The sequence below is a fragment of the Chiloscyllium plagiosum genome, unplaced genomic scaffold, assembly GCF_037043375.1.
Source record: "Chiloscyllium plagiosum isolate Xiang-an unplaced genomic scaffold, Cpla_swu_hap1 HiC_scaffold_2, whole genome shotgun sequence".
NCBI classification, from domain to species: Eukaryota; Metazoa; Chordata; class Chondrichthyes; order Orectolobiformes; family Hemiscylliidae; genus Chiloscyllium; species Chiloscyllium plagiosum.
The window spans coordinates 74,173,447-74,197,486 of NW_028270140.1; the positions used below are offsets into that span (position 1 = coordinate 74,173,447).

A 24,040-nucleotide genomic window follows, 5' to 3' on the forward strand; every position below is an offset into this window, starting at 1 on the left:
TCCTTGGGTAAAAGCAAAGTACTGTGAATGCTAGAAGTCTGAAACAAACACACAAGGCTGGACAAACTCAGCAGGTCTGGTTGTATCTGTGGAGAGAAATAAAATTAAACTTCAGTTTGGTGTGACACTTGTTCAGAATCCAAACGTGAAATGTTAACTTATTCTCCCCACAGATACTGCCAGATCTGCTGAGTTTCTCCAGCATTAGCTGTGTTTGTTTCAGGAGTGTCTTCACCCTGGGTAGAAAGCGTGTGCTTGGCCCCAACCTCAGGTTCTAAATGTGGATTTCACCTTTAGGCTATCTTCCAATATACATGCATTTTTAGTAATGAGGAGTAACTGGCATTGATTTAAAAATACAGCTGAAAATAACAAACTTTTTTTTAGTTTGTGCCTCACTTGTGCACAACAAATTTTAAAAACTGAAAGTAACTTTTACAAAAACTATCCTGGACATGCACTAAATGATATATATTTGTCAGTTTCTTAATCAATTAAAACTATTTTAAAGCTTTTATAAAGGTTTAATTTCCTGTGTCTTTAAAAAAGCTGAACTCAATGTCTCTTTGATCGACAGATTGGGTTAAGGGAGTAAAAACAGAAAGCACATGAGCACAAATCTGGCAGTATCTTGAAGCAAGGCCAGCTTCCAATATAACGCTTTCTCCAAGTAGTATAACAGATCATGAAATCGATCTGCTGTTTGATGTAATTCACAATTGAAGCTTCTCCATCTGCTTGTTTGGTTGTTATCATATGAATTGCATAAAACAGAATAGAGCAGCAAATCCTCCCCTATGATTCCACGATGTTCTAGTGAAAGGCTTGATCATCCCAGAATATTAAATAATGCAACAATCAAAGAATTGCTTCTTGCAAATGACAAAATCCTTAATGAAAGACCATAAGATATAGGAGCAAAATTAGGCTATTTGATGCATTGAGTCTGCTTTACAATTTGATTATGGCTGATATGTTTCTCTACCCAATTTTCCTGCCTTATCCATGCAATCTCAGTCTATATCTGTCTTAGGTACAACTCAGTGACTTGGCCTCCACAGCTTTGTGGCAATCATTCATCACTCTCAGCTGAAGAAATTCCTTCTCCTCTTAGTTATGTGGGGTCTTCCCTTCAATGAGGCTGTGCCCTCAAGTCCTTAACTCTCCCACTAGTGGAAACATCTCCACATTTATTCTATTCAGGCTGTGCTTTCCAAGACTGCAATTGTAGAGGTGCACTCCCTATACAAGTCAGTGACTGTGATGTCACCGAAAACCCCAGTCAAGGAAGCTGACTGCATTAAAAAGTGCACAGATCAAACAATGACCTAAAAAAAAGGCAATTGTTCTAGCACACTCCCTCTCCATTCTCTTTACCAGTTCCTCTTTCCCTCATTACAAACATCCCTTACCATTTCCACTGCTCCTTTTACTGCTTCACTACCATTTTAATATGGTGGAACATTCAAAGGGGAGAAGACAGGGAGAGGACAAATGGACGGCTGGCATTGGGAAGCAGTAAAATGGAGGGTAGGAATGAGGGATCTTGGAGGGAGCAGGCACTGGGCACTACAGAGCAGGAGCATAGTGGTGAAAATAGGAGGTTTCAGCAAAAGATGGTGGGTGGCAGCTGCACAACATACACAAAAATAGCTGAAGAAACAATGTACAAACCAGCATATGGACTGGTTGCTGACTTCTCAATTTCGTTTCCAGTAACATCGGGAGTTAATATCATAAGGAGAATTCAAAATGCAAGGAGTGTTGAAATTCATCTGCATAAGAGTTTTTTTTTGACAAGATGTCCAGGCATGGTTAATAGTAATTTTATAGATTTATTGCAAGTTGAAAATTATAAGAGGTAACAAATCTGAGATTTTGCCAATAATTGTCTCATTCGTTTTCTCAAATGTTTACCAACTTACATATTACTAGATCAGAATTCAATAACTTAGAAAATACAAAGTAACAGGCCAGATTATACAAACCATTTTATTCAGTATGTTTAGCTAAATTTTTAATGTATGATCGCTTTTCTGATCAATCCCCTTCCCTTGCACTTAAGACTATTAATTATTACTTGCTGCATCATTACAGGTTGACCTTTCAGTTATTATTCCCTTGTTCTTTGGAAACTCATCACAAAGTGATTTACTTAACTCTCTCAATTCAGACCTTTAAAAATCTCAATCCACATCAATTGTCCACTGTTTTCCTCTTTTATTTTGTTTTTCACTTTATGAAATATTTGGAATCATTAATTGCCACGATTTATTGTTAGTGCCCTAAATTAGGTTTAGATCATGTTCTACAGATCAATCAGTTTTCTTTTACACCACTTTGAAAGCTAGCCATTCAGCCTATCAAGTCCACACTGACCTTCCGAACAGCATCCCACCCAGACCAACATTCCTACCTTATCCTGTAACTCTGCACTTCCCTTGGCTAATCCATCTAGCCTGCACATCCCTGCACGCTATGAGTACTTTAGCGTGGCCAGTCCACCTGGTCTGTACATCTTTGGACTGAGGGAAGAAACTGGAGCATCCAGAGGAAGTCCATGCAGACACGAGGTGGACATGCAAACTCCACACAGACTGAGGGTGGAATTGAAACCAGGTCCCTGGTGCTATGAGACTGTAATGTTAACCACTGAGCTACCATGCTGTCCTACCACTCAGCTACTATGCCTCTTAGTAGATAATTACATGTCTGATTATAATCAGGTATCCATTTACATGATCAGCAAATTGGAGAGTACAGTGGAAAATAATTCCAGTCACATCGATGTGAAAGTCATCATTTCAAGGTACTATATTTTTTCAACTGCAGTGTAGTATTAGTAAATGTACGATCTAGGTTATAGGGATAACAAATGGTCTCAACACTTACAAGATAATAATATTGAATTAAAGCCAACCAGATGGCAAAGATACTCAGTTCTCAACTGAAGAAATAACAAACTAGTATTTAATCTCTTACTGTTTTTTTTAAATAGGAAAGGAATATACTTACTCAATGAAATATAAAACAATTTGCTGCTTGTATTAGTCAAGTTTGACAGCCGCTCCTTTTCGTTATTTGTTCGTTGGTAGTCCATGCTGAGAAATTCTCCATCTTTAAGTTCATAAGGTATTTTTTGATGTTTGCCAATGATGATAAATGAATCACTGGGATAAACTGACGCATCAAGTCCAAGGCAATTCTTTACTTTAAAAGGTGCCTGGTCTTTCTGAAAAACATCACTGGATTGGCCAGCAGCTTCAGTAAATGCCTGGAAAATAAAATGCAAGTTATTATTGTGTCCAAGTCCTAAGACTATGAAGATTTTTTTAATGTATTAAATACAACTTACCATGAATTCCTTTGCATTTGCTTAGGAATACTGAAAAGAAATATAGTCCGCACATTTTTACTGCAGAGTCTGCACTATGATGCTATTAGATCAAATATATCACAAAGGGAAAAGAATTGAAATATCTAACATTATAGTACAATAAAAGGTTCCACCTGGTGCTTTAGGTTGACTAGTGGCTTTTGAAATAGCCTTAAATCAGGAGAAGCTTTGCCACCACTGGAGACTGATAATGGAGCCTCTACTGCATTTAGTGGGCTCAGCCATCATAGTTGAAAATGTGTTGCTGGAAAAGCATAGCAGGTCAGGCAGCATCCAAGGTGCAGGAGAATCAACGTTTCAGGCATGAGCCCTTCTTCAGGAATGAAGCTCAGGAAACAGGCTCATGCCCGAAACGTCGATTCTCCTGCTCCTTGGATGCTGCCTGACCTGCTGTGCTTTTCCAGCAACACATTTTCAGCTTTAATCTCCAGTATCTGCAGTCCTCACTTTCTCCCTCAGCCATCATAGTTCCTGTTGAAAGAGGCTGTATTTAACCCAGCTCACAGGTGAAGGAGGGCAATGGCAACCAAGGGATTCTCACACTTCATTGTCTTTACCTTGAAGGTAGGACATAATTATATAAATCTTTATGAATGTGTATTCATGACATGTAAAGATATGACAAGCATGAACCCACCATAGGACTGCTTGAGGCTGAACATGCCAAAAAACATATCGCTGACATTAGTTCTGCATCACATCATTAGCGTGTCAAAATTTTTTATTACACCAAAATAAGTAAGTTCATTCACATTTCCCACTTTGAGCTCCATAAAACCTTCCACCAATATTTAAAGTAGAATAATGTTATGGCCAAACTCTTTTGTAATTCCAATATCATTCCATGAATGTTATCTCCTCTCTCATCTTTTTAAAAATAACTTAAGGCTTCATACTAATACTTTGTTTCCCAATTGGTGGATGTTCTATCATCTTTGCAGTGGGCAGATTTTTCCCTCTTTTACCAGAGAATAGTGTTCTGTGTGCAGTCCATCAACTCAGGATATCACTTTTTATTCAGTATTTACTGTGCCATTGCATTGATACAGTGCTTTCATGAAAGTAGCTTTGAACCGAAAGCTTCTTTACCGTTGTTCTATGTCATTCAACTCTAGCACTCAATGTCTTCACGTGGTTCCAATTATTCATTTTTCTTTGACTACATTATATTCCTTTTCTATCAATTTATGGATGCAATTATATTTTGTGATATCTTTATTCTGGTATTAAGTAGGAGAGGGACAAGATTCTTTTCAATTTTCACATTGAAATTACTTTAAGACATTTACCAAGAATTTAAGTAGGTGCACAGATATAGATAATGTAAGACATGTGAATGACACAGTAATTATAACATATACAGAAAAATCTACAAAGAATCTTCAAACAGAGTGCATGAAAATATCAAGGAAAACAATTACAAGGTGGAAAACAACAGTGGAGTCAAAAGAAATAAAACAAAATCAAATCATTTTCTTATTAAGAACTAGGAGAAAGTGAGGACTGCTTTGCTGACATAAGTCCTTCATCAGGAATGTGGAGGGGTTAGAGGGCTGAGAGATAAATAGGGGGGTTGGGCTGTGGGGATGGTAGCTGGGAAGGCGATAGGTGGATCCAGCTGGGATTAATAGTGATAGGTTGGTGGGGATATTGGAGCAGATAGGTAGGAAGGTGGGAAGGAAGATGAACAGGTAGGACAAGTCAGAAGAGCAGGGCCAACTTGGAGGGTTGGATCCGGGATGAGGTAGAGGAGAGCGGAGGGGGAGATTTAGAAATGGGTAAAGTCAATGTTGATGCTGTGTGGTTGAAGGGTCCCACAGCAGAGGATGAGGCATTCTTCCTCCAGTTGTTGGGTGGCTTGGATTTGGCAGTGGAGGAGGCCTAAGACTTGCATGCCTTTGGGGGAGTGGGAGGGGAAGTTGAAGTGGTCGGCCATAGGGCAGTGGGGTTTTTTGGTAGTTGTGTCCCAGAGATGTTCCCTGAAACACTCTGCGAGTTGCTGTCTTGTGTTCCAGATGTGGAGGAGACCACATCGAAATCAATGGACACAGTAGGTTGTGCACATCCACGAAGGGCTTATACCGAAACATCAACACGCCTGCTCCTCAAATGCTGCCTGACCTACTGCGCTTTTCCAGTGCTACACTTTGACTCTTCTTATTTAGGTCGTCTAAGAAGATCTCACGGCAAAAGTGACCATGAGCTTGGTTGTAGTTGACGTCAGCCCAATGGTTCACAAACCCAAGAGGCATTCGATGTACAGGGTTTGAGAACTTTCGGGTAGGGAGTGAGAGAATGCAGAGGTGGACTTCAAAATCCATGATTGTGAGAAAAGGGTTTAAAACAAAAACAATAGTCTGCCAACTCCTACCCAGGTGACTACACCAACCATATTATGTGTGGCCTGAGTAATATTAGGGTGAACGGAGCTTGATGAAAAAAAAATCAGGAGTCCCTCAATCATTTACTTAGACACTAGCAACCCTCACCCCTATATTATGGCAGTGAGCTCAGGGCTGGGTGGAAAGATGGGCGAGCTGTGCATTTGTCCAACATTACACACAAACACACCCAAAGGGAAAGTATAAAATTTAGCCTGTAAATGAAGATTAGTTGGACAACACATGCAATTAATAATTGCATTTTGAGGAAAACAGACACACAAGAAATTTGTGAACAGTATTATCAACAGACAACTATAATTCTCCATCATAGGAAAAAGAAACTAGAACATTTGGTAGTAATAGTGCAAAATGAAGACACAGAGGAGATGCACCAATAGCTTAAGAAATAGAAAGTTTGAGAATATTACAAAGATACTGATCTTGATTAAAGACTATGAAAAATGAACAGTCATGACTGCAGATGTTGCAAACTTGGCAGAATAATAATGTAATGACATTATTGCCAAAGTAGCCTAAGCCCCTATTCATAAATCTCAAAGCCTTTGATCTTCTTTTGCACTATCTCAATTTGTACTGCCACTTTCACTGACTCATACATATTCACCTAGGTTCCCCAACCCCTTCAGAATTTTATAGTTTAGCTTGTATTGCCTTTCCTTGCTCTTTCTACTAAAAGGCATCATTTCACATTTCTCTAAACTAATCTTTATCTGCCATATATACACCTATTCACCAGCCTGCCAATGTTTTCTTGAAGTAAATTGGAATGTTTCCCTCAGTTCACAATATTCCAAGTCGTGTATTACCTGAAAATTGAGCAAATTGTCATATACCCATAGTAAGACCACCTCTGAATCTTTCACAAAATTAAACTTGATATCTTGTGCAAATTGAAGAAATTTAGTTATTCTCACGCAAAATTGGAGCAACTGAATCTATACTATATACATACAGCATTTTAGATAATGTTGTTTCCACCACCATTTTTGATATTGTTGCTTGTTCCTGATTTATCTTACGTTGTTTTACCCTGTTTCGATTTTAAGGTATCAGCTGTCAAAATTCTCTGTCATCACTGTTATAAAGTTGAAGGCATGTACTGTACCTTTAAGAGAAGATGAATGCTGTTTTGCACTGAGAGCTTACAAGTGCCTGTCATATCACTAACTAGCAGTCCCAGAGTGTACTAGAAATTGAAAACTTGTAACATTTGGGTGAGAAATAGATGCCAAAGTTGGTTGCTGTTTTGACAACAATTCAAATTCAACCAGTTTAAATTATGCCACAGGTTACTAAAACCCTATCAATTTTGATTATAATGTTTTGCCAACATTGAACCAATGAGACGATCAGATGTTGAAGATATAAAAAAGGCTGGCATTTTGAAAGTCAGACAGAGTAACTACCATCAAGAGAGAAACTGCCATCGACAGAGCAACTGCCATTTGAAACACTCTACCAAAGGTACCTTTTCATGGGAAACATCTTCACAGTAAAAAGACAGACGACAACCCAGATAGATCTTCAGCCAGAAGAAGAAAGACACCGATAACAACAGCTGCTGTGTGGTTTTGAAATCAAGTTGATGTAATTTTACTAAGGTTTTATTGGTACAGTATATTGTTATAGAGTTGGAGGCAGATAATAGGCAGTTACGACAAAAGGGGGCTTAGAGTTGTGAAGGGTTGTTGTTTCATGCTCACTTTTAGAGTTAAAGAATAAATTGATATTATTTTCCTTAAATAGTGGAATTTGGGAGTTCTTGGTCACTTTTTTTAAGACTACTTACAGTGTGGAAACAGGCACTTCAGCCCAACATGTCCACACCGACCCTCCGAAAAGCAACCCACCCAGACCCATTTCCCTACATTTACCTCTTCACCTAACACTACGGACAATTTAGCATGGCCAATTCACCTAACCTGCACATTTTTGGACTGTGGGACGAAACCGGAGCACCCAGAGGAAACCTACGCAGACACGGGGAGAATGTGCAAACTCCACACAGACAGTTGTCTGAGGTGGGAATTGAACTCGGGTCTCTAGCGAGGCAGCAGTGCTAACCACTGTGACGCCACTTATATTTTAACAGATTACAAGGCATGGAGAGCTTTTCTGGGTGTTTGATTTAATTAACAGAAGGGTTCACTGCCGTGTCGTAACATCACAAAATCTGCAAATGACACCAACAAATGCCTCTCTAACATGAGGAAGCAAGAAAGGAAAGTTTGGGAAATAAGACCACAAATAGGCAGAAAAGTAGCTCCAGAATTCAGTAAGACCATGGTTGATCTGCTTGTGGCTGTTAATTCCTCTTTCCTGCCTAGCCCCCAGAACTTTCAACTTCCCGGTGAATCAAAACAGTGACGCAGTCTTGGATATATTCAATTACACAATATATACTGCTCTCTAAGTAAAGAATTTAAAACATAGACAACCTTCAGGAAAGTTCTCTCTTATTCATCTTACATAGGAAATTCCTTACTTTTTAAATAATGCACCCTAGCTATAGATTCCTCCAATAAAGGAAGCATTATTTTAGTACCCATCTAATCAAGCCTTCTTAAAACCTTATACATTCCAAAAAGATTATCTTGCATTCTTCTAAACTCTAAGTATAAGTTCAACTTGCTGAAGCTTTACATATAAGAGAAATCCCTTATTCCAAAAATCAGCCTAATGAATCTTGTCTAAATTTATGTAAAGCAAGTCTGTTCCTCATGAATTATAGAGACCAAAACTGAACACAGTACTCCAAGTGTGATGTTACCAATGCCCTGAATAGTTCAGAATTCCCCACTTTTATTCTCCATCCAATTTCTTGCTATATTTGCACACCCAAGTCCCTCTGTATCAGAACATTCTGCCATCTCTCTCCAATTAAATAAAACCTTTTTTATTCTTCCAACCAAGTTTAACAACCTCATTTTCTTCACATAATGTTGAATATGCAAAACTTTTGCCCACTTGTTTAACAGCCCTTTGTATCCTCCTGACTACCTGCTTTCTTCCCCATCCTTGAAATTAGTATTTTAATAGCAAACCTGTCGAGAATACTGTCGGCCCACTCACACACATTTTAATATTAATTTAGACTGTAAATAGTGAGGCCTCAGAACAGATCTCTTTCACAGTTTGCTATCCTTGAAATGACCCAATTTGGTTTCCTGTTAGCTAGTCTAGCATGTATTGCTTAACTAATTACTGCTGTTATTTTAGCCATGTCCAAAGCAGCCAATCTGGTCAGCAGACTGGCTTTGACTAGTCGGCTGCTTAGCTGATGACTCCTGTTCTTCTCCAAAACAGTTGATCAGCAACAGCAACAGGCAAGATCTGGCAAGAAAACAAGTTCTGGACTCAAAATGTGCAAGATTAAGTAAACTATTACCAAAAGATGGAAGCGAATGTTGGAACAATAGTGGATTTTTTTGCAGAGATTCAGAAACATCTCATTCCTATAAAATTCCATGACATTTCAATGATCTTTAGAATTGCTCAGCCTGGATAAGTTATTTACAAATGCCATCCTTTTCCAGGTTTTACCTGGCCCGAGGAAAACCTGGCCCTAGTCAGAGTACCAACTCCCAGGGCCCCACTCTACACTTCTTTCCAGTCCAAAGTAAGTCACACCAGTCTTGAAATGTTGACTCTATGGTTCTCCACGGATGCTGACAGACTTGAGTTTCTCCAGCACTGTTTAAGTTCAAACTACAACCAATCATGACCTTGTCCTATCATTCAGTCAGCTTTATATCCATGCTATTACTGTCCTTCAGACGGCTTATGTATAAAAGTAGTTAATCTGAAGGTTTGATCTACGTATACCACAATGAAGAAAAGACTGAAATACTTACCATAGAACAAACAATTTAACAGGATGTAACTCACTCTTGTGTACTGTTCAAAATGTGGAAAGATTCTCAAAAGAAATTAAAGTCCTTTTCTGTGATATTGTTATCAAATAAATACAAGCCAACGTTGGAGGATGGAATTTGCACAAGAACTATGGCAACTTCAAAGTCCAAATACTGTTCCTTACTAGCCTCTTGAATATGATTTTATTGTAGTACTGAGGCATTATTATTTAATGTGTAGTTTTAAATTAACATATGAAAATACACAATTTCTTTATAAAATGGTCAATTGCCAATTATAAAGTAATTGCAGGATAAACACAATTGAAGGATTTACAACTTTTGTGCTATAAATTCTGAGCAACCCTGAAAGTAACAATTCACAAAACATCAAAGTCCAATAAAAGGTTGCCACATATAGTACAAGATCATTCAATGACTTAGTGTCATAGGGATATACAGCACAGAAGCAGACCCTTCGGTCCAATTCATTCATGTTGACTAGATATTCTAAACTAAACTAGTCCTATTTGCCACCATTTGGCCCATATCTGTCTAAAGCCTTCCTGATCATATACGCATCCAGAAACCTTTTAAATGCTGTAATTGTACCTGCCTGCACCACGTGCTCTGGCAGCTCATTCCATTCACGCAATATCCTTTGCATGAAAATGTTGCCCCTTAGGTCCATTTTATATCTTTCCCCTCTCACCCTAAATCTATGACCTCTAGTTCTGGACTCCTCCACCCGAGGGAAAAGACCTTGTCTATTTAGCTCATCCATGCTCCTCATGAGTTTATAAACCTTTATAAGGTCACCCCTCAGCCTCTGATCCTCGAGGGAAAACAGCCCCAGTCTATTCAGCCTCTCCCTATAGCAGAAGCCCTCCTGGCCTGGCAAGATCTTTGTAAATCTTTTCTGAACCCTTTCAAGTTTCACAACATCCTTCCTATAGGAGGGAGACTAGAATTGCAGGCAGTATTCCAATAGTGGCCTAACCAATGTCCTGTACAGCTGCAACATGACCTCTCCCATATCAATGCACTGACCAATAAAGGTAAGCATACTGAGCACCACCTTCACTATCCTATCTATGTACAACACCACTTTCAAGGAACTATGAACCTGCATTCCTCAGGACTTTACTATTAAATGTATTAGCCCTGCCCTGAGACACCTTTCCAAAATGCAACACATCATAGTTATCTAAATTAAACTTCATCTGTCACTCCTTGGCCCATTGGCCCATCTGATCAAGATCCCATTTTACTCTCAGGTAACCTTTTTTGCTGGGCACTACACCTACAATTTTGGTGTCATTTGCAAACTTACTAACTATACCTTCAATGTTCACATCCAAATCATTTATATAAATGATGAAAAGCTGTAGACCCAGCACCGATCCTTGTGGCAGTCAGAGGTTTCCAGTCTGCAAAGCAACCCTCCACCCACTATTCTCTATCTTCTATCTTCGAGCCAGTTCTGTATCCAAATATCTGTATCTGTATCTCCCTCTATTTCATGTGATCTAACCTTGCTATCCAGTCTACCATGAAGAACCTTGTTGAATGCAATACTGAAGTCCATACAGATCACGTCCACTGCTCTGACCTCATCAATCCTCTTTGCTACTTGTTCAAAAAACTCAAATCAAGTTTGTGAGACATGATTTCCTATGCACAAAGCCAAGTTGACTATCTCTAATCTGTCCTTGCCTTTCCAAATCTATATAAATCCTGTCCCTCAGGATTTCCTCCAACAACTTGCCCACCACCGATGTCAGGCTCACCAGTCAATAGCTCCCTGTTTTTTTCCTCACCACATTTCATTAGCCAACGTCCAGTCTTCTAGCACCTCATCTATGGCTATCGATGATACAAGCATCTCAGCAAGGGGCCCAGCAATCTTTTCCCTAGCTTCCCACAGAGTTCCAGAGTGCACCTAATCAGATTCCAGAGATTTATGCACCTCTATGCATTTTAAGACATACAGCACCACCTCCTCTGTAATATAGATTTTTTCAAGATGTCGCTATTTATTTCCCCACGTTCTCTACGTTCCCTATCCTTCTCTACAGTAAATATTGATGCAAACTTCTCATTTCGTATCTCCCCCATATCCTGCAGTTCCACACATAAGTGGTTTTGCTGATCTTTAAGGGGCCCTATTCTCTCCCCAGTTACCCTTTTGTCCTTAATGTATTTGTAGAATCCTTCTGGATTGCCAAAGCTATCTGATGTCCCTTCTTTGCCCTGCTGATTTCCCTCTGAACTATACTCCTACTGCTTTTATACTCTTCTTGGTCACCACTCAATTTCTGCTGTCTATAGCTGCTGTATGCTTCCTTCTTATTCTTGTCCAAAACCTCAATTTCTCTAATCATCCAGCATTCCCTACACCTACCAGCCTTCAACAGCTTTCACCGATAAAATACTTTTATATTGGTTAGTTCAATGTCTTGCAAATTGAATCCATCACCCTATTTAAAATGTTCAAGACCAGAACACTAGCAGGTTTGCTCAGATGCCCGTAATGAAACACCCTTGATTCAACTTGGCAAGAATGCATTAGGAATAAGTTATGGTCAAAGGTAAAGGAATTATTACAAGGTTGAAGAAAAAGAAAATAAATCAGACCAATAGTAACAATCCAATGATAAATCAGGACAGGATGTATTAGAGAGTATGAATCTCAAAGCCAAATCAATAGATAGAACAATAATTTATATGCAGAATTAAAGGATACATCTAAAGGCTTAGTACTGAATCCACGCAGCATTCAAAACAAAGTAAATGAGTATACAAATAGAAATGAATAGCTATAATCTGGCTGCTGAATGATATGGATTGGGACTTGAATCTTGAAGAGTACAAGACTTTTAGGAATGACTGGAAACAAGGAAAAAGGTGAAGAAGTTGATCTGTTATTTAATGGTAATGCTAGTACAATAGAGAGGGCTGATCTAGTTCAGGAGTCAAAAGATGTATAAAATTAGTTTGTGTCAAAATGAAAAATCATGAAAACAAGAATTCGCTTGTGAGAGTGGTGTGCAGCACCCATGATGGCAACCTGTAGGGCAGGGCAAAAAAGGAAGAAATAACCAGAACTTGTCAGAACTGCATGACAATGCTCAGGGGAGATTCTAATGTTTAGAATCCCTCCAGAATTTTTAGAATTTTAGATTCCCTACAGTGTGGAAACAGGCTCTTTGGCCCAACAAGTCCACACCAACCCTCTGAAGAGTCTCCCACCCAAACTCATTACTCTATATTTACCCTGACTAATCCACCTAACCTACATATCCCTGTACACTATGGGCAATTCACCTAACCTGCACATCTTTGGATTGTGGGAGGAAACCGGAGCACCTGGAGGAAAGCCACGCAGACACAGGGAGAATGTGCAAACTCCATGCAGACAGTCACCAGAGGCTGGAATCGAATCCAGATCCCTGGCACTGTGAGGGACCAGTACTAGCCACTGGGCAACCCCACCACCCATGATCTACATATCAACTGGAAAAGTCAGATGGACAAAAGATAGCCTAGATGTTCATAGAATGTTTTCAGGATAATGTCTTAGAACAGCATGCGCTGGAGCTGACCAGAGAGCACAGTATACTAGAATTGGTATTCTACGATTAAATAGGTTTAATTAATTAGTCTCATAACGAAGGCACATGGATGTGGTATCAAGCATGTGGTTGAATTCTTTTCAGCTTGAGGAAGTGAGGAGTGTCTCAGGCTATTTTCAAATTTAAATAAAGTCACTTATGAGGGCATGAAGGCAAAGCTGGCTGAAGTCAATTAGCAAAACAGCTTATATCCTTAGCTAGGTCAATAGAGATGTGTGCCAGTCATTTATGATGATGATATTGCAGCATGTAAAGAAAACATCCATGCCAATGAAGAGCAAAACATCCAAGGGTCACACCCACCATTCCTGGTTATCTACAAAGATTAGAAATGCAGTCAATGAAAAAGCATACAATTTTGCAAATACAAGTGGCAGGTCAGAAGTTGCAGGGTTTTATATCCTATGCAAAGAATAACCAAACGGTTAAAAAAGAGAAAAATTAATAATAGGGGAGAAAGCTAACCTGAAGTATGAAACACAAACACGAAGAATTTATGTAAATATTTAAAGAAGAGGCGTTGACAAATGAGCATGGGTCCTACAGAACGTCAGACAGAGACGTAATAATGGAAAATAAGGAAATAGCAGATGAAATGAACAGGCATTTTCCAACAGTGAAGACAGACAGTCTTCACAAGTAGCAACCAATATGCAGCAGTAAATCCCAATCACCAGAGAAGCGGTACTGAGCATTTTATTTCAATGGGACAGATAAGGGTCCAAATCTACAACAAATAGAGGTCTGGCTGTATCTGTCGAGAGTTAAACAGAATTAACATTTTGAATCCACTATAAAATTTGAACTATGAAGTCATACTAGGCTGGAAATATTAACTATTTCTAGGCTGGAAATATTAACTATTTCTCTCTCCACAGATGCTGTCAGACCTGCTACGTTTCTCTAGCAATCTCGGTGTTTGTTTCAGATTTCCAGTACCCACAGTATTTCACCTTGAGTAAAGTGCCCAGGTCTGAAAGAAGGCATCTAAAGGTCTTAAAAAGGTAACTATTGAGAGAATTGATCCAATGGTTTTAGTACTCCAAGGCCTTCTGAATCAGGAATGGGTGCATGGGATTGGAAGGCGGCAAATTTAACTCATTTGTTCAAAAGCAAAAACAGCAGTGAATCTGTACAGCTACTGCCTTTGCTGGTTGAGTTCAAGTATTTCTGGACATTGGAGTGCATCTAAGAAAAATGAACAAACAGCGAATTCACAGGTGACCTTGAAGAAACCTGCATGAAAGAGCTCACAGCAGGGGAGAAGCTAAGTGCATAGTTTTTAAGTTTGCTGTAAATCTACAATACTGAGTCCCAGGTTCGATTCCAGCCTCGGGCAACTGTCCGTGTGGAGTTTGCACATACACCCAGTGTCTGCGTGGGTTTCCTCCGGGTGCTCCGGTTTCCTCCCACAGTCCAAAGATGTGCAGGTCAGGTGAATTGGCCATACTAAATTGCCCGTAGTGTTAAGTGCATTAGTCAGAGGGAAATGGAACTGGGTGGGTTACTCTTCGGAGGGTCGGTGTGGACTTGTTGGGCCAAAGGGCCGGTTTCCACACTGTACGGAATCTAACCTAATCAAGAGTAGGTTCTTTTTTTGATTATATGTTTTGTCTCTTGATTAAATTTTAAAAGTATAAAATGTAAGTATTAAGTTAGCCTGGAGCAGTGTTTTTTAGAGCAATAAGATGGTGCTATTTTCTGGATCTGTAGATTGTTGAAGTGCAAAGATGGCCTTTAGTAGAATGATGTGCTCGCTCTGTCGGATATGGGAGATGAGGGAGAGTTTCCAGGTTACTGATGATTATGTCTGCAGGAAGTGTTTGGTTGTGAATCTTATCAGATCACATCGTTCAGCTGGAGCTGCAATTAGAGACAATAAGGAATTTACAGGAGCTAGGGGTTGTGATGGATGGCAGTTATAGGAATGAAGAAAAATCACAGGCACAGTAAGGTTACCTCCAGGAAAGATAGGAGAGGGAGACAGGTAGTGCTGGAGTTGCCTGTGGTTATCCCCATCTCAAACGAGTATGCTGTTTTGGAAAACAGAGGGGGTGATGGACTTTTAGGGGTAGCACAAATGGCTAAGTTTCTGGTACCGAGAATGGCTCTAACGTAACAAGCGGTACATCAGGTTCCAAGGGATTAATTGTGATCTCTAGTCAGAGGCACAGACAGACCTCTCTGCCGCCGTCAGCAAGAACTCAATGGTGTGTTGATTCCCTAGTGCCAGGATCAAGGCTATCTCACAGAGATTGCAGAATATTCTCAAAGGGGAGAGGGACCAGCAGGAAGTCATTGTACACCTTGAAAGTAATGACATAGGAAAGGACAAGATTGAGATTCTGAAGAGAGAATATAGGAAGTTAGTCAGGAATTTAAAAAGGAGATCCTTGAGGGTAGTAATAACTGGATTACTCCCAGTGCTATGAGCTAGTGAGGGTAAGAACAGGAGGATAGAGCAGATGAATGCATGGCTGAGGAGCTGGTGCAGGGTAGAAGGGTTCACATTTTTGGATCATTACAATGTTTGACTACCGCCCCGTTGCGTTATCATCCTTCAGCATTAAGTGTTTTGAGAGGATTCTGATGAGGCCTGCTGCCTCCGTCACTGGACACCCTACAGTTCGTGTATCATCCGAACTGCTCAACAGATGATGCCATCTCCACTACCCACCATCTAGACCTTGCCCACCTGGACAAGAAGGACACCTACATCAGATTATTATTCATAGACCTCTGTTCTGCATTTAACACCATCATTCCCCAGCACCTGACTGGAAAACGGAATCTGCTGGGCTTGAACACCTCCCTCTGTAACTGGATCCTGGACTTCTTTACTGGGAGACCTGAGTCAGTCCAGATTGGGAACAGCATCTCCAACACCATCATACTGAGCAAGGGGGCCCCCCAGGACTGTGTGCTCAATCCACCGCTGTTCACTCACAAATGTGCAGCAATGCGCAATTTGAATTATATTATTAAATTTGCTGATGACATGACGGTAATGGATCTCATTAGCACGAATAAGTCAGCACACAGAGGAGGTGCAGTGGCTAGCGGATTGGTGCACAGCCAACCTGTCTTTGAACGTGAACAAAATGAAAGAGATGGTTGTTGACTTCAGGAGGGCATGGACCGATCACTCTCTGCTGGACATTGATGGCTCCCCCGTGGAGTTTGTGAGGAGCACCAAACTTCCTGGCACCCACCTGGTGGAGAATCTCACCTGGTCCCTCAATCCCAGCTCCATAGCCAGGAACACCCAGCAGCATCTTTATCTGCATAGGTTGAGGCACGTCTGTCTATCTCCAATCCGCCCCCCCAACCACCAACCACCTCCAATCCTCACCATATTTTACAGAGGTTACCCAGAGCATCTGCATCACTGCCTGGTTTGGGAATTGCACTGTTTCAGATTGTAAGACCCTACAACGGATGGTGAGGACAGCTGAGAAGATCATTGGAGTCTCCCTTCCCTCCATTACAGACATTTACACCACACTGCATCCACAAGGCTAACAGCATTATGAACGACCTCGTACACCCCTCACTCAAACTTTTCTCCCTCCTGTCATCTGTCAGAAGATACTGGAGACTTGTGGCTCTCACGGCCAGACCGTGCAATAATTTCTTCACCCAAGCCATCAGGCTCCTTAACACTGTATGAATGCACACCATTTGCAATTTTCAGACAACTGTTTGAATTGCTGCTAAAATAATGTTTTATTAATGATTATTCACTGTTACATTGTAATTTGTCCACCACTGTGCCTATTGTCTTGTCTGGAATTACTGTACTTTTTGCCACCTTGTGTATGACTATGCTCTCGTGTAGTCTGTGTGTTCATATGGAACCTTGGTCCTGGACGAATGCTGTCTCATTTATATCACACGAGCTGTATATGGTAGAAACAACTCTCACTCTGACTCCTCGCGGTAGAAGTGACCTCCACAAGGGACGGATTGCATCGGAATTGGAGAAGGACTAATATACTGGCTGGGAGATTTGCTAGAGCTACTAGGGAGGATTTAAACTAGTAAGGCGGGGGTAGGGACCCAGGGAAATAGTGAGGTACAGTTGGGAAAAGGAGCAAGTCAAACACAGTCAAGGGAGGCAGGAAAATCAGAGAATAAGGTATGATTAATGAATTAAACTACATTTATTTCAATGCAAGAGGCCTAACAGGGAAGGCAGATGAACTCAGGGCATGGTGAGGAACATAGGACTGGAACATCGAAGTAATTACACAGACATGGCTCAGGAATAGACAGGACTTGCAACTTAATGTTTCAGGATACAAATGCTATAGGAAGAATAGAAAGGGAGGCAAGAGAGAAGGGAAAGTGGCATTTTCAATAAGGGATAGTTTTACAGCTATACTTATGGAGAATATTCCTGGGAATACGCCCAGGGAAGTTATTTGGGTTGAACTGAGAAATAAGAAAGGGACGATCACCTTATTGGAATTGTACTATAGATTTTTCAATATTCAGCAGGAAATTGAGAAACAAATTTGTAATGGGATCGCAGTTATCTGTAAGAATAATAGGTTGGTTATGGCCAGGGATTTTAACTTTCAAACATAGACTGTGACTGCCATAGTGTTAAGGTTTAGATGGAGAGGAACTGGTTGGGTGTGTCCAAGAACATTTTCTGATTTGGTATGTGGATGTACCTACTAGTGAAGGTGCAAAACGTGACCTACTCTTGGGAAATAAGGCAGGGCAAGTGATTGAGGTGTTAGTGGGGGAGCACTTTGGGGCCATTAGTTTTAAAATAGTGATGGAAAAGGATAGACAGGATCTATAAGTTAAAGTTCTAAATTGGAGAAAGGCCAATTTTGATGGTATTTGGCAAGAACTTTCAAAAGTTGATTGGAGGCAGATGTTCTCAGGTAAAGGAACGGCTGGAAAATGGCCTAAAAAAAAAGAAGCCTTCAAAAATGAGATAACGAGAGACCAGAGACAGTATGTTCCTGTTAGGGTGAAAGGTAAGTCCGGTAGGTATAGGGAATGCTGAGTGACAAGAGAAATTGAGGTTTTGGTTAAGAAAAAGAAGGAAACAGATGTCAAGTATAGACAGCAGAGATTGCATGAATTCTTAGAGTATAAAGGCAGTAGGGATATACTTAAGAGGGAAATCAGGAGGGCAAAAAGGGGACATGAGAAAGCTTTGGCAAATAGGGTTAAGGATAATCCAGAGGGACTCTACAAATACATTAAGGACAAAGGGTAACTAGGGAGAGAATAGGGCCCTCTAAGATCATCAAGGTAGCCTATATGTGGAACCACACGAGATGGGGGAGTATTTTGCATCAGTGTTTACTGTGGAAAAGGCCATGGAAGACATAGAATGTGGGGTTATAGATGGTGACATCTTGAAAAATATCCACATTACAGAGGATTGATGTGGGTAGAGCTGTGGATGTGATCTACATGAACTTCAGTAAGGCATTCGACAAAGGTTCCTCACGATAGACTGGTAAGTGAGGTTAGATCATATGGACTAGAGTGAGAACTAGCCATCTGGATACAGAACTGGCTCAAAGCTAGAAGACAGAGGGTCATGTTGCAGGGCTGCTTATCAGATTGGAGGCTTGTGAACAGTGGAGTGCCACAAGGATCAGTGCTGGCTTCACTGCTTTTCGTCATTTACATAAATGATTTGGATGTGAACAAAGGAGCTATAGTTAGTAAGTTTGCAGATGACAAAAATTTGAGGTATAGTGGACAGCAAAGAAGGTCACCTGAGAGTACAACAGAATCTTGATTAGATGGGTCAATGGGCTGAGGAGTGGCAGGTGGAGTTTAATTTAGATAAATGTCAGGTGCTGCATTTTGGAAAGGCAAATCAGAGCAGGACTTAAAACACTTAGTGATAAGGTCATGGGGAGACCTTGGAAATGCAGGTTCATAGTTCCTTGAAAGTGGAATCACAGGTAGATAGGATAGTGAAGGCTGCATTTGGTATACTTTCCTTTATTGATCAGAACATTGAGAATGGGAGTTGAGAGGTCATGTTGCAGCTGTACAGGACATTGGTAAGGCCACTTTTAGAATATTGTGTGCAATCCTGGTCTCCTTCCTATGGAAGGATGTTGTGAAACTTGAAAGGGTTCAGAAAAGATTTACAAGGATATTGCCAGGGTTGGAGGTTTTGAGCTACAAGCAGAGGCTGAATAGACTGGGGCTGTTTTCCTTGGAGCATTGGAGGCTGAGGGGTAACCTGACAGAGTTTGGTATAAGGGCTGAAGAAGGGCTTATGCCCGAAACGTCGATTCTCCTGTTCCCTGGATGCTGCCTGACCTGTTGCGCTTTTCCAGCAAAACATTTTCAGCTATAATCATGAGGAGCATGGATAGGGCAAATAGACAAGGTCTTTTCTCTGGGGTGGGGGAGTCCAGAATTAGAGGTCATAAGTTTCGGGTGAGAGGGGTTAAAAATTAAAAGGGACCTAAGGGGTAACATTTTCATGCAGAGAGTGGTGCATGTATGGAATGAGCTGCCAGAGGACATGGTGGAGACTGGTATAATTACGGCATTTAAAAGGTATCTGGATGGGTATATGATTAGGAAGGGTTTAAAGGGATATGGAATAAGTGCTGGCAAATGGGACTAGATTTATTTAGGATAACTGGTCAGCATGGACAAGTGGGACCAAAGGAACTGTTTCCGTGCTGTACATCTCTATGACTCTATGAGAGCAGATAGAATGAAACTATTAGGCCAGTTAGCTTTATATCTGTCATAGGGAAAAATGCTAGAAAGTACAATTAAAGTTATAGAGGACGTTTGGATGCATTCCAGTAGTCAGATATTCCACGAGTGCCACCATCAAAGTGCTGTAATGCAGGTTTTGACAGAATTTGTCCAAGTGGGATGGACTTAACCAAAAGTAAATATTAAATTAATCTTATTGTTGCACTTTAGTTCTTCAAGTATATTCGGAGACAAATAAACCACCTTAGAGTATACCTCTAATTCAACCACAAAGCACTAAGTTTTATGTATAAATCTCCTATCATTAAAAAAGCAAACCATGGTCCACCTAATCTGGCATAGAGTAATCATTTTTATTTAAACAACATATTTCTTACCATTGCCAAATTGTTAAGCATGGTCAAACCACATTTTGACATTGTAATGTTAAGTTGGTCTTTTGAAGAGATCTGAATAACTGTTTTGTAAGCAGGAGAATTTTCCTCTTCTTTTTCACTCTGTGTCATTGATTTGACAGCTTTTTTCTTTATCTGAAAAAGACGTATTCAGGTAAGTTCATAAAATATTGTTACAGTGCTAGTTAAAGTTTTTACTGGACAAACAGACCCCAGAATGAAATCTGACTTGAAGATAGTCTTTAAACGTCCATTTTCAGTGACTGACCACCATGCTCAGTATACAGATTCTTTTAAACATCATACAAAAGTTTATTACACAAAAAGGACAAAAAACCAAACTGAATACAGAATGCAATTTTAAAAATATTAAAACACAGCAAAACAAGCCGTTACCTGATACCATCACATTACAGTTTCACAGTCAGAGAAAAGTAACTTTCTGTCTCAAACATTGAACTTTGACTCCACTGAGTCGTACCAGTATTTTTTGCTGTAAACTGTAAAGTTTTTACAAATGAATAGTCACGAAACTGAAAGTTTAGAGACTTGCAGTATATTCTGCAAATTTCTAACCAAATACTACTGGTTAAGAGGCTCCACAAACAATCTTTTCTACCAAGCTAACTTATTCTTTGAACGATTGTATGCATCCTTCTAGGAGAAAAAAAAATCATACTTCTGACCAGTCAGGTTTTCTCGAAAGCTACACAGAAACGTCCAATCTTTGGGTTTTCTAAACGGAAATCAATTTTTGACAATTGCAAACCAAAAACAAGCGAACAGCTTTCAATGTTTACATTCCCACTCATAAACCCATTCAAATATCAGCACTCTTTGATTAAGCAGACACTTTTCATCACAATATCCATTGACCAGCAGACCACATGCTGTTCTCTCACTACAGAGTCACAACTGGAAGTAAATTTAACCTCGGAGTCACTATGCCTCAAGTGAGGGACAATGTTGAGGAGGCAGATTTCATGATAACCTCAGCTGTCCATGAAGTGAACCTGCACTATAGCTATCACTTTGCATTACAATCCTGTAGTCTAGCCAGCTGAACTAAATGATCTCCACATGTTAGAAGAAATCTAGAAATTGCAGCCTCTAATTGTTGTGGTGACCAAGTCAATTTAAAATTCGAAAGCTCGACACTGACCTTTCAGCAAGGCTGATAAAGATTGCTGCTAGGCATGTAATGGAGTTACGAGATACAGATCAGCCATCATTGACAGCAGAATGGATGAGAGAGTTAGTCTACATATAGTCCAGTGACTCAGTTTAATTGATCATTAAGTATTCTATATGACATGGACCAGGTAGATTTACCTGTAGACAACAGAAGATGCCACTCAGCTTCCCAAAGCATGGTAATATCTCAATTTCAAAGCACTAGAAAATAACCATCATCCTACATGCCACGTATGATTCAACCAGCAGAGAGCTTGCAAACCCCCCTCCCTATTCATTCCAGTTTTGCAAAAGCTTTTTAATGGCACATTTGATTGAATGCTGTCTTGATGTCAAGGCTGTCACTCTTACCTCACCTCTGAAATGCAGCTTTTTTGTCCATGTTTGAACCAAGGCTGTAATGAGGTCAGGAGCTGAGTGGCCCTGGTGGAACCCAAACTGGGTATCGCTGAGTAGGTGTTGCTTGATAGTATTATTGATTATACTTTCCATCATTTTACTGATGATTGAGAGTTGACTGAATATATAGTAATTGGCGGTGTTCGATTTCTCTTGTTTTTTGTGAACAGGATATACCTGGACAATGTGCTACTATACTGGAACAACTTGGCAAAATCAAGATCACAAATCTTCAGGAATATCGCCAAAATTTTGTCAGGGCCAGTAGCCTCTGCTGTATCCAGTTCCTCCAACTGTTTCTTGATATAACATGGAGTGAATCGAATTTGCTGAGATTAGCATCTGTGATGCTGGGGACATCACAGCAGACTCAGATGGATCATCCATTCAGTACTTCTGGCTCAAGACTGTTGCTAATGCTTCAACCTTACATTGGCCAGGGATTGCTCATATCTAAAAACTACAAGCTTGTGAACTGAAGTTATCCGAGCCGCAGCCACTGGCTTGGGCTGGCTCAAACCAGATCAACTTTGAGGGGTGATATATGTTGCAAATACTTATTTGGTGGAAGAGTAATGAGTTAATCCTAACGGTGTCCTTGGAGTGAGCCTATATTGGAAAGGCACCCGCTAACAACAACAAGACACCACAGTTTGGGAAGATTAGGAAAAAGATAAAAAAATTAAGGATTTTGATGTGCCAGCAGCGAAAACGCTGGACAACAACCTTTGCTAAGTTGTGGACCCCATGCCTGGGAGCATGGAAATAGCCCAGAGACCTGGGAGAAATTTCCTGGCCAGTATGAGCTTCTATTCTTGGGTATTAGCCTTTATTTTTGTTAAGTATTCAGGAGGGAATGGCATGGAAACCAATGGGCGTGCACTTAGTTTATAGCCTTGTATGAATTGCATGCCTGTTCTTAACCTTTTCTTCACCAAAAAAAATAAATTGTATGTCTGTTTTAATTAAACTAATAAAGTTGGTGGTTAGTTGGTACAGACTTGACTCTTGTCCTCTTTGTTCTAAGTCAATAACTGTTGTCGAGAATGGTAACTGGACACTTTTTTTTTGTACTCTTCCATCATTGAGAATGGAGACATTTGTGAAGCCACCTCCTCCAGTCAGTTATTTGATTACCTACTTACATTGATGAGTGAATCAGGCAGGACTACAGAGCTTAGATTCTTCCATTGGTTGTGGGATTGCTTAACTCAGTCTATCACCTGCTGCGTGGCATGCAAATAGCACTGTTTGATAGCTTCACCAGATAAGTATGAAGGGGATAGGCTGGGACATAAAGTTGCAGATTGTTTTGGAGTATATTTCTGCTGCTGTTGATGGTCAACAGCACCTCATGGAATCCCAGACTTGCGCTGTTAGATCTGTTCAACATCTGTTCATTTAGCACGGTGATAGTGCCATACAACACAATGGAAGGTATTGACAATGTGCAGTGGTTACTCTGACCAATAGAGTCATGGACAGATGCATTTGCAGCAAGCAGATTCACGAGGATAAGTTCAAGTATGTTTTATCTTCTTATCGGTTCCCTTACCACCTGCCGTAGAATCGGTCTAGCAGCTATGTTCTTTAGGACTTGAGCAACTCAAACAGTAGTGAAATCTCCCATCCAGAGTAAATTTTGCACCTTTGCCATCCTTAGTGCCTCCTCCAAGTGTTGCTCAAAATGGAGGAGTACTGATTAGCTAATGGAGGACGGTACACAATAAATCAGCAGAAGGTTTCCTTGCTCATGTTTAACTTCTTGCCTTGAGACTTCATAGGATCTGGAGTCCATATTGAAGACTCTAGGGCAACTCCCTCCAGACTGTACACCTGTTGCTTGATTAGTCTGAGAAATAGTTCTCCCAATTTTAGTAAGGAAAATTTTGCAGGGTCACTAGGGTTGTTGTTGCCATTGTCATCTTAGGTGCTTGGGTCGATGCCAATTGGTGCATCTGATTTAAAATCTTTGTTGAGACTTTTAATGACTGCTACAGCAGAATGGGTTGCTCAGCCATTTCAGAGGACAGTTTTG

General features: G+C 40.3%; 1 protein-coding gene across 7 annotated transcripts in view; it reads right to left on the reverse strand.

Annotated features, from left to right (window-relative positions):
* Nucleotides 1-24,040, reverse strand: part of vps13a (vacuolar protein sorting 13 homolog A) — a 422,990-nt gene that overhangs the window by 153,644 nt on the left and 245,306 nt on the right. For all 7 annotated transcript variants that reach the window (XM_043712521.2, XM_043712545.2, XM_043712559.2 and 4 more), the window contains 2 exons: nucleotides 20,392-20,544; nucleotides 3,016-3,274 (listed from right to left, as the gene is read on the reverse strand). In XM_043712521.2, coding sequence (XP_043568456.2) covers nucleotides 3,016-3,274; nucleotides 20,392-20,544 — 412 coding nt within the window. The remainder of the gene's footprint in view (nucleotides 1-3,015; nucleotides 3,275-20,391; nucleotides 20,545-24,040) is intronic.